Genomic DNA, 12,238 nt, shown 5'->3' with positions numbered 1-12,238 from the left:
ATGATATTTTTATTTTTATTTTTTTAACTAAAAAATGGCAAGTATGAAGCTCCCAAGAGGGCTTCAAGGACTGTACTTTGGCAAGTAACTACAACATTCTCTCTTTTCCAAGAAAATTAAAGGAAGCAGTGTTGACATAAGCATTGCTACTGGATAGTTCATCTCATCCACTCAAACTTCAGCAGTAGTCTCTTGTTGGTAGGACTAGTCTTCCAACTCCCAGTGGCTGGTAATAATTCCCAAGACCTTTATATAAAGGGGCTGGATTTCCCAATGTAATAATCCACCTCATAAAATTTGAGACAGCTCTAACCTCTCACATAATGAATAATTAGTACCGTTTGCTGTAATCCTTACAGAGTCCTGAGTCAAGTACTCTCTGCTGGACTACGGTAGGTGCAATTTTGAATCTGTGTTGAGGGGTTTCTCCAAATAAGAGGCCACTCAGAATTCATTGCTCTTCTCTGCCCTTGAAAACAACTCAAACCGCACCATGTGAAGATGGTAAACTGCCCTACAGAGATCCTCACCATGGATTTTACTGAATATTAGGGAAAAGATGTGAGCATACCTGGGTAATTTATTTATAGAACACACTATAGACAGTAAGAATGTTTGTGCCTGAGAAGACATCTCAAATTTATCGGATAAAAGGTCTGAACTAAGATTCAGGTAGTTCCTTTTCTTTCATTCATTCATTCATTCTTAGTTATTATAAATATTGTGCTACAGATCTCATTAATTCTGGGATGGAGTTAGTTTTCTGGACAATACATAATGACCTTTCTGTAAAAGTACAGCAAAAGCCTTGGTGAACAGAGGAATGAAGCAGTTATAAAGATGAAGAAAAAAGAAAACAGAAGTGCTCACCACTGGACTTGCTCGAGCAGAACTGGCTCTTGAAGATGTCCGAGATCCGGAACCAAGGTAGCAGCTGTATTCAGAAGGCTGACCACATACACCCCAAGAACACAGCAAGCAGAGACAGGAAAACAGAGTTAGAACAGCAGAAGAATCAGAGCAGCACCAGTTCAGCATAGTTAGAAAAAGGGTTACATGACGCTGGACAAAGAAAAGCAGGGTTAAATTTAGAGAGGAGCTACTTAACATTAAACATCACAAAAGCAATAGGTATAGTAGATGGACCAAGAAAAAAGCTTTTGATTGAGGACATTTTATTTATAAATTTACTAAATAAAAACACCCCTCTTTTTCAATATGTATAGGTTGATTTCATCCCATCTGCTCAAATGAAATATTACCTTCCATCTCTGTTCAGTTCCCCATCCTCTTAAGCAACACCAGGCAGTTATAAAACTGATACTTGTTCTACAGGCCAAAGCAAGAAACCACAGATACTGGTAAGTTTCTTCTGAACTAATTTTGCAAAAAGGTCATTTTGATTGTTAATGTAGGAACTGAATTGTGTTTACTTTGTCCTTCACCAACCAGTAAAATTTATGACCTGCTACAGTTCATATGCTGCTGACAGAACAAATAAGATTTAGTACCTTGAAGGTGAGCAAGTTACTAACTTTGTCTGAAATGTGTCACTAGGGCAGGGCAAAGGTTTGTTTGAAATGTGTCACTAGGGCAGGGCAAAGGAAGAAGAAATTTCTAACATGTTTTCCCCATGTTTTGTCCCTCCTTCAGTACAGCCATAAGCTTAGAAACTGTGTCTGCAAGGCATTGCCTTTAGCAACCAACAAGAGCCACAAAGGAATATAAAAGAAATACCAAGCCATGCTTCTCTAAGTATACAGCATAAAGTGACAAAAAATCTCACTTGTGCACATTAACTACTGAACTTTGTTTGACAAGTCATAGCAACAAAAAGCTTTGGAACAAGCTTGGGTATTCTTTATTCATTTTTTACTGTATTCATTCTCAAAGATGCTTCAAGTGCTACAGAAAACAAATTGTAGCAAATACCTTGATATCACTCTTTAAGAAACCCTGACATCTGCATACTGCTTTATCATTTGTATTAAAAATGTACAGTTGGTATAATAAAAACATATAAGGTGTTTAACTTGTACTATGAAAAAGTTAAATTATTTATGCCAGTCTAATACAAAACTTCCACTGTAGACCATTTCTCACTTATGCAGTTTCTCTTCTTGCTTTAACCTTTATAACCGATGCATTTGATTGTTTAATTTTAAAAGATCAACAGCATATGGGAAACATTTGAGAGCTGTCACAAAACACAGGAAAAGGTGGATTACTGAGTTAAATGCTCTCTGCTCAGTGAATTTGGAACAAGGGAAGTCTAGTTCAGTTTATTTGCTCATTGCTTGGACTAGTGGCATTCCACCATCCTTCAGAAAATCCTCCTTGGTAGCTATTGTCCAAATTGTACATTTTCCAGATGTCAGAAGAACTATAGACTTCAGAGCAATTAACATAACTGTGATCAATGCAATAGCTATGTGGATGTATCCCTAGAGGACCTCATATTTCTACTCTCTATTACAAAATACCATGTTACGCTGAAAATGAACCATTATAAACCAACCTACAAAATCTGTGGCAAAGCAGAGCCAGGGAAAAGACCAAATAGCCTATTTGTACAACATTTTTTGTTCAAATCACTATCCTTTGACATTAAAAAAAAAAACCAAACAACCCTCTCATGTCCGCAACCTACAGTTTAGCCCAAATTAGAACTGCTCTATCTGGACTACTGAGGCACTCATTTTAAACAATCTATATGCATAAAAGACCATTCTAATATAATAAAAGGCTTAGTCTGTCTGTGCTTCTGTCTGTCACGCTTCTGGCCAACTGTGCACGTGCTGCCGAGAGGGCAGGTGGTGACTGGCTGTGCGGCTGGGCTGAGTGGGGCCAAGTTTGCACCGGGAAGTTTGACGGCAGGTAACATGCCCCAGCTCCCTGAGCAGGGATTCCCCCCACCTCCCTCCTCCCCTTAACAGCAGAGCTACCCCCTGCCTCCCTGCCCGAGCGTGAAGGGGAGATCACTGTGGCGGTGCCCACCCCTGCCTAGACGCCCCTCAGAATTGCCAGCAGGGAGCGGGAGGCGGTGAGCAGAGAGGCAGGTGGAAGCGGGCCAGGCAAGCCCGTAGTGGTCTGGGGTAGTGGAGTGGGGTCGGACCCAGCGCAGCGTGGGGGAGAGAGTGGGGTTGGACCTGACGTGGCCTGGGGCGGGGGAGGAGGCAGTGGGGTCAGACCCAATGACACAGGGGGAGGAAAGGAGCAGGGTCAGACCCAATTTGCTAGCATCAAACATAAATCCGCACTATCCAGATGGCAAATTTATTGGCTTACTGACTAAACTGATCATCATAGTTTGCAACAGTGTGAAAATACCCCCTCAAAAAAAGGAAATATGTGTGAAACAAAGACATTTGAAGAAAAGGATACTGATAAAGATACCAAGTATTAACAAGTCATTTTGACTCCAACAATATCAAATAAGACAAAGAAAAATATTACCTGAGTTATTATTCAAAATATACACACAGTATTTATACAGGCTAATAAAATGATATTTCTAATAGGCAAAGGAGTGTTAAATGCTCTCTTTTTTAATTAGTGAGAAATAATGCAAAAAAGAAATGACACTTCCACAAAGGCTGCATTGAAAAAGAAAGGCTTGTACATTTAAGAACAGAGGCGATAAGTAAGTAAGTTTCTGTCATGCTTCCCACCAATATACCCAATTCTGACATGAACAGACAACCTCAGAAGAGATAGAGGGTGCTTTTATGTCTAGTTATTCAATCTTTTGCTTACTTCTTGCAACTGTCAAATGTGCTAACTGCAATGGTGATTAAAAAAAAAATCTGTTTAGTAAGTGCCCCAATAATTTTCATAAGCTACTGAATGATTGTTAATTAGGTGTCAATAAATGGTTATTTCTAACAGGATCAGATTTTAAAAAATGGAAGTTCCTTCCTCCCATAAATAACTCCACTAAGCCCTCTACTTAGCCTAGCATGCATTTGGGTGATCTCCCTCTCATCTTTTAGTATATCATGTTTCAAGAAAATGTGAACCCACAAAACATGATTAAGGCAGTAACAAATCAACATAATTCTGCACTACATGTTTTAGACAGTAATATGTTAGCACTGGAATGGTGAATTAAATTAATCCAAAAATTAATCCAAAATTAATTCATTTCAAAAGAGAGTGGAGCCTAAGAAAGAGGTGATGTTTTTCTAATTTGCATTTTTACTTTCTTTATCAGTAAGCAAATGAAAAGGCAGAGTTAAAATTTTTCATCCCAGAAATGAAAACCCCTTATTATCAAGTTATATGGATATATTAGGGGATACCTATACAAGGGACAATTCCAGGAAGTTAGAAAAGTATTTTGACTCCAGTGATTCTCCAGAGTAAGATCTGTAGGGGCGATACTCCCAGTCTTGTCTACACAATTCACCAGCATCAACTGACAAGCCCATGATCTTATACACTCCACTGATACAGAGAAAACTATATTCTATAGAAACATCAGTGACACTAAAACAAAGATGACAAGCCAACAGAAAAATGCAGAAAACATCTTACAGCACGAGAACTAGAAGCACTATACCGACGACTCCCACTGTAAATGCTCTCATCATACAGAGAAGCCTACAATTAAAACACAGAGTCAGAATAGAACTGGTAGACTTTGATTTTGGTTTTAATCTGAAGCATTACAAGGTGGTACGGTGTAGCACAAAGAAAGGAAGGAGAGGAACAAACAAATGCAGAAGTAGTGACCTTTCCCAAATTTCATGAGTAGCATGCAAGTGAAGAATGAACCCAAACCTCAGGCTCCAGTGGGCTGTGAAACTCTACAGGACACATGCAGAATTTAAATAAGGTCCAAAATCATCATAAGAACATTCCTATAGTCATGCAATAATACTTCTGCAGTTCTTCAAACCATTAACTCTTAACAGTTAAAACTGCCCATTATGAAAGTGACAACATCAATCTATATCTATATACAGAAAAGCTATATCATATATTTTAAGTGCTGGATAAAGTAAGGAAAAGGAAAAAGAGAGATTCCAAGTAAGTTTTACTTAATATATATTACAGTTACAGCATTAATATAAATGAGCTGATGGAAAAGCATGTTCTAAACCACTACCATCTGGCTGCATTTTAGTAGACTGTTTTGCACAGTTATGTGACTAAGAAAATGCAAGGTAGAGTCTCCTGTTTCTCCTGTAATAATTTGATAAAAAGTCAACCACAAACCAAACACATGAACAGTGGAAATTCTCTTCACAAGAAATATTACAGTTTATCTAACTTTTAAGGAAGGCAATTATTTTTTTTTTAACACTTTTTATCTTGCTGGGATCCTATGACCCCAGCTGACTTCCTGCCCTTTGGGCAGGGGGCTGGACTCGATGATCTTCCGAGGTCCCTTCCAGCCCTAATGTCTATGAAATTTTTTTATTTTTTATTTTTTTTGCAGGTCCAGTCAGAATTGATGTTGTCTCTTTCTGGTCTATATTTCAGTGATCTAAATCATACATTGACGAAGACAAATGCCTTCAGTCAGAAGCCTGCAGTAACTTTACAGCTCTATCAGCAATGGTTTCAGAATCCCAATGGAAGTAAAATGGAGAACCAGCAAAACAGAGCTGACAAACACCATGGACATGTGCATTCCATTCAAATGGATCAAACACTAGTGACAATATAGCGTAACAGGAGTAAACTGGAACAACAATATATTCTTGATAAATTACAAGGGTCAAAGACAACTTCAGTATGGGTAAGAGCAAGTAGCTTCTGTATTTATGGTGAGGTGACAAAGGACAACAAACCCTGTAACTTCTGGCTGGCAGGACATCACTGTACAGCAAGGAGGGCTAGGGAAAACAAGTACAATCATTTTTTATAACAAAGAATGGAACACAAAAAACAAGTGCTTGTCTCAGAAGCATCCTTCCTAGTCAGACATGGTCACGCTATTAAACTTCTGGAGCTATGAAGCAGGGAAACTCAATGTTCTCACGCTGTGTACAACATGGTACAGAAAGTATTACTAAAAAAATATCTGTGCTTAAATATCTGAAAGTCCAACTCCCAGCAATGAAGAGTATGAAGCAGACACATGCGTATTTCCAGCAGGAAGGGAGGTACCATGGTATGCAGAAGAAAAACAGAATAATTTAGTGTTAGGTCATTAATCCTCTTACATTTATGGCCAGCAGCCAGGAGAGACTATTATAGTTCGAGTCAAAGCCAGTACTGCCAAGAGTGATGTTGGCACAATATCCAAAGAGAGACAGGAAAATTTGTTAGGATATAGATATTTATATACTTAGAATGTTCCATGTGAGTTTTGAATCATTTGTGCCCTATTTTATAACTGAACAGAGAAAGAGAGAAAAATCAAATTATCCATAATCAGAAATGACAATTCTGAATACTCTAGTCAAGAAACTGTAAAATAAAATAGGAACTGTTGAGTGTATTCAAAAAACATTATTGTTAGTAAAATACATTCACAGGATGCAACAGTTAAGTTCAGAGAGCACAAAAAAGAAAACCTAATGTGGCTCTATTAGATACTGCATGAACTCTAACAGCAGTTGGTCCCAGACGGCCACACTGTACTCTAGTCTCCATGCAAAGTGGACAATTCAACCTCCAAGATCATTTAAAAAGCCTTGGTGATTTTTTTTAAACAACAATGCATGACTTCATTTTTCTTGTAAATTAAAGTTTAAAACAATGGTTTCTTTCTGATTTGCCACCAGAAAAATCAACCGTCAAACTGAGCAGAAAAGTTGTTTCAGCAACGGTGAAGAAGTCCAGGTATACTCGAAATCTCTTCCAAGATCAATTCAGGACAAATGTCAAAAGTAAAGAACAACTGCAGAAAAAGGAAAAATGCGTAACATCTTCATCTTAGCCATCTCAACAAAGTTTTCCACGAACTTTTCTTTTATTATTTATTAACTTGAAAACTTTTTCAGGCTGGAGATATTATAAACTCCTGGCTACCAAACAAATGGGTGCTACTTTGGCTCAAAGCCTTATTCATTAGTAATATAGGAGGTTGTATTGTCCAGGTTAAATCAGAGCAATAAAAGAGTCAAGCCCAGAGGAAACAGACAGTGACAGACCCGGCTTCCATTCTGGCAAGAAGGTTGAGATTTGGAAGTAAAGCCACTGCTGGGAAGACCAAGATCAGAGTAGTAAGAAGCCTGTAGCAACATGAAAAAACAACCTGAGAACTCTTCTTCATGTAAAGAAATTGCCAAATCCCCAATTCATTCATTTCAATAACAAAAAATAAACTAGGGTTTGAAAACAGCAATATTGGGATTTGAAAACAGAAATATTATTTGAACTATAAATTGAGGACATAATCAGATGTTACAAGAAGTGGGCTTAGAGAGAAAACATACACCTGAGTTAAGGAAAACATCCTGGAAGTCACAATAGAATGCAAGAATTGTTCACCCTGAAGGTTTCCAAAGACCAAAACAAAATTGTTCCTATTCCAGGGAAGGAGACTTTCTAATAAAAACTGTTAATATAGAACAGGGGAAGAAAAACAGAAAAAATAAAACAATAAAAGCCCAAGGTAAGTAAAATATTCAACAGCACCTAAGTGGCTTCAGTGCCTAAACCCTATTTTTTAGAAGATACCAGTTCTTGAGGTGCTTAAGTCATTTAGGCACTTGAAATCTGATCCTTTCCCTAAACATCTCCAATTCACCCTCATGATGCAGCCTAATACTTAAAGCTCTGAAGCCTAGTCAAAATCTGGTCATTATATTTTTCAAAGACTCAGCTGTGGAATTATCACTTTATGCAAAACAGCTGGTTATATACAGTTCATCTTTATTTCAAGTTTTAGGCTATTAGCTACAACAGCCAAGTGGCTTCCTAGGTAACACAGACTTATACAACTTGTTTCACAGTAATAATTATACAATATGCAGTCCCACCATTCTTGACAGTGTGCTGGTCCCTTCTTCTTCTAGATATAAAACAAAGCGAGACCTGTCAGGCTGGGAAAGCAATCACTTAAACCTATTTGTACATCCTTTGGGGGCGACCAGATGATAGGGTCCAGTTGGAGGTAAGCCTTCCCTAAATAGATGAAAAGTTCTCCCTGGGATTTTGCTTCTAGAGTAAACTTCAGTCTCCAGTTTGACTCTCATAACAGTGTTAGAATGCTCCATATGATACCTGCACACATCTGGAATACTCGTTACTGGGGGTGTGCGAACTGGGCCATATTTGATTTGGATTCGGATTCAGCCTGATTCGGGGGAAAGTGATTCAATTAGTTGATTTGGATCACTGTCCTGATTCGATTCAGCTGAAAATGAATCTGAAGATTTGATGCTGATTCAGAGAATCAGTGTTTCAGCCATAGACACAGCCCTAGATGTTTCTTCTACATACCTTGAGGTACCAGGCACAGCTCGTGAATGCTGAGATGGTGGGGCGGATGCAGCGTCCCACAGGAGCGCAGGGGTCCACTGCCAAGTATGCAGTGGATGCCCCTGCCCCACACCTTCTGGCTCAGCAATCGGCCAGGGGGGGCCCCGGGTGCCCCCCCAGACCCAGGAGGTACCAGTCGCTGCGCCGGGGGGCGGGTCCCCCACGCGCTCGGCTGCAGACTCGGAAGTGGACTGGAAGTGCTTCTGGTCCACTTCCAGGTCTGGTGCCAAGAGCAGTGGGGACCTCCCTGCACTCCCAGGAGACGCTTCATCCACCCCACCATCTCAGCGTTCATGAGCTCCCTGGTACCTTGAGGTATGTAGAAAAAAACATTTAAAGCTGTATCTATGTCTGAATCATCGAATCTCCATGAATTGATCAGGAAGGTTCCAACCTGATTCAGAGAGATTAAAGGGTCTCCTGATTCAACTCGGATTTGGAGTTTTGGCCACTGAATTGGGCCGAATCTCCGCTGAATCGAATCAGCGTCTGAAGCTTCGCACAGCCCTACTCGCTACCTTCCAGTACAAAAGAGCGGTAAGTGGCAGTTCAACATAGTTAAAAAAGGAACAAACTGACTAGTTCTTCCCTCAGCCTGGAGTTCCAATAACTTAATGCAAAAAACAGATGCAAATTTGGAGACAGGGGACTGCATTTCAAAGCTAATCTATTGGCCTTGCATCTCATTCTATTCTAGTCCTTTCCCTTCCTTTTTCTTGTCCTTCATTTAGCAGAATTCACAGATTTGTTGGAATCGGACAGGACTGCACTATGCACGCTTCTGCTCTGGTCCATCCTGTTCCAGTGAGGCCAAGTGAAACAAAACATTCTAGAATAGCAGTAGAACAAAAACACTGAAAGGGCTGCTTGCTCTACAGGAGTGTTGGCATTCATCTTGATGGCTCAAGACAGAAAAGCTCTTACACTTGTTTTTAGTTTTAATTACTTCTTTATCAAGGTGTTCAACAAATGTTTCCTCCCTCCACATTTAGTTGAAGCTATTAAATGCTCAGCCTGGACATCTGCTCTGGGAGTACAGCCAAAGGTGTTGCTTTGTGTCCATGTTGTCTACCAGATCTTTCCACAGTGTAGTAAATCGGTGTCACAATGTGCTAGATGTAAAGGTAGCACCTAGGAATATTTGAACAGCAACTTTCTGAGAGTTTAAGCTTTAGTGAGGAGACTTCTGGCAGGAAAGAAGAGCATGTCAGGATGGTTCACATAGCATAAGTGAAGCAAGAAAGATGCTTCTTCCCTACCTTCTTCAAAAAGCAATTAAATTCTTGTCTCCGAGATTCAATGGGAGATGGCCTCCTCAAATGGAATAACTGACTTCGCTCAAGGAGAGCATTGGTACACCTAGCTCAGGATAGCTGATAAAGTGCAACTAGAAGCTAGGTACAGCATAGAACTTCTCAGACTCCCTTAACAGATTTATACTTTTTTTTATTTTTTATTTAAGGCTGCCCCATTCTGATTGTATCAAATTGTCAAACTGTGAATGGTGCAAGACAAAGAATTCCTCTGAAACTATAGGAAAATGAAATTGCCACTAAACAGGTTTGCCTACAAAAACTGGATAGGCTCTGGCTTGCTAACAAGAAAGGTAATAACTCTGAGCATTACTGATCAAAGTTTGCCCTCAGGATCTTTTCCTGTGATTCTTTTCCCATGAGCTCAAATTTGGGAATCAGATTGCCCAGTTTTTCAGGGAAAATGGAGGAAAATGGAGAAATGAAGAACAGAAAAGGAATTACATTCCTCTGATACACTCTGATCTTCTGTACTGAATGGTGGAGACCCCAGAGGGAGAGGCTATGTAACTCAGCCTAGCAAAATTCTGTAACAGAGCAGGTTTAAAATATGGTCTGTTCCTGCAGTCACAAAAGAAGCCTGGTGAAGCAAAAGAGTGAAAACCGGTCCTATTGAACTCCCTAAAATTTATTTGTAAGGTTCTGTGCTATACAATGGTGCCAGGAAACCTGACAGGACCAAGTACTTTCTCTGACAGGTGACCACAGGGCATGAAGCCAAACATTTTTCCTGATTCCCCTTTCTTAACAGAAACAGGTGACAACCCACTGTCAGGTATGGCAAGATTGATTATAAAGAAAAATCTATGCAAGGTACCACTCAAATTAAAACCTCTTGTTTGTGAGTTCAAGGTCACACTAGCAGTCTCCTCTCCAGTACCTCGCTGACATGAATTCAGGTCAGCATCTGACCTGTCCAACTTGTAAGATCAGGAACATTTAATGCAATTTCTAGGCAAACAGAGAAAAAGCATGAACTGCTGCCAACTTTAAAGTGTTTATAATATTTACGTGACTGATGGGAGGTGTAGGACACACTGGGAGAGACTTAAAACGTAAGCAAGCAAGACTCTCACTCTTTCAGAGAGGTTCTTAATATATCTACAAGTAGTTTGTATGGTGGCATGTGGGAGTGGAGGGAGACAACTATAACCCTGATGGAGAGCACAAAGGTATTTCGAATAGTGGGTCTTCTAAAAATAAGTCTGGATAGTGTAGGCAAACTACGCTTACCAGGTTGCAAACCTTCAGATAGCAGAAATGCAGCTTACAATACTGAATAAGATTCAATGTTCAGTTTCCCAAAAGCTTTAGGAAATACATTTATAAGTATATAATGTATTTGATGTAGCATGCACTAATATCCACACAACTTCCAATGGTTAATTCATATAACTAAAAACGGTTACATTTTACATGCATAAATGCATACATTTACAAATTAAAACCTGTTTATGTTTTAGGTGTGTAGGATATAAATCTATATTCTTTTGAGGAGGAAATATGTATATTTTATGAAGGCAAGAATGGATCCGAACAAATGCAGTCACTATGGAAACTTTGCATATCTTCCTTTCTTGATTCCACAAAAATAATGATTGTTTGTGAAATGGCTGCCAGGAGTAATCCAAGAGCAGAAGGGTGATAAAAATCAATTCACACCAAGGATTACAAGGCCACTTATAAACCAGGGCAGGGTTGCTGGCCCTTTCGACTATTTACTTGATGTGAATTATGTAAACAGGCAAACCAGTACAGCTCACCTCACAGTAGAAAGTGAACTTGTATAGTTAAATTTATAAAGTCCTTTAGGAATGTAGATACCAACTGCTCTCTAAAAAAGAAAATACAAGAATGGACAAAAGGACTGCCTGCTCCTAAAGAACCTCATTTTCCCCATTTTCCTCTCTCCCGTACCACATTACAATTACCCACTTAACATGTCTCTTCATTCATTTATACAAGTAATTCGACTTGAGGCATGATGTTTTATTTTCATTAGTAATAAATAATTTACTCAACTTTTTTACAAACAATAACTAATATCTGCACTGGACTGAGATATTACCTTACCGACTTCTTGTACAAATGAGGGAACAGAGGCAGATGATTAAGTAACTTGCCCATTTGTAAGACTGTTCAGATTTCTGACAGTAGTGAACAACACTGTATCGGGGAAAAAAAAAATCACTCCTAGAAGTGGGAGTTGAGTACATCAGTGGAAAAAATTCATAGTTCCATTAGAGAACAGTTTAAGTCCTTCTGCCTACAATTTAATAAATATTTCTCATTAGGTGACTAAAAAGGAAGATTTCCATTGGAGATAATATGAGGGCTCATTCAAGATTAACTGCATTAGGGAGTTACTCTTTTCCTGTTACAAGATCTTGGAATTCAATCATAGGACATCACTGCAATAATCATTATCTATTTTTTAGTGGCTCACTGGACTGTGATAAGATTTCAAGTTACAAAGTCAACTACCA

At 39.1% G+C, this 12,238-nt stretch overlaps 1 protein-coding gene across 8 annotated transcripts in view; it reads right to left on the bottom strand.

The window, feature by feature from the left end:
- LRRFIP1 (LRR binding FLII interacting protein 1) overlaps positions 1-12,238 on the bottom strand; it is a 185,788-nt gene that overhangs the window by 50,221 nt on the left and 123,329 nt on the right. For 5 of the 8 annotated variants that reach the window (XM_059727186.1, XM_059727182.1, XM_059727184.1 and 2 more), the window contains one exon: positions 871-948. The exons of the other annotated variants lie outside the window; for them this stretch is intronic. In XM_059727186.1, coding sequence (XP_059583169.1) covers positions 871-948 — 78 coding nt within the window. The remainder of the gene's footprint in view (positions 1-870; positions 949-12,238) is intronic. 8 annotated transcript variants of the gene reach the window in all.

This window comes from Alligator mississippiensis, chromosome 4 (assembly GCF_030867095.1).
Source record: "Alligator mississippiensis isolate rAllMis1 chromosome 4, rAllMis1, whole genome shotgun sequence".
In the NCBI taxonomy this organism is placed as follows: Eukaryota; Metazoa; Chordata; order Crocodylia; family Alligatoridae; genus Alligator; species Alligator mississippiensis.
Note: the sequence above shows the minus strand (reverse complement) of the source record. Positions and strands in the feature narration are given on the sequence as shown.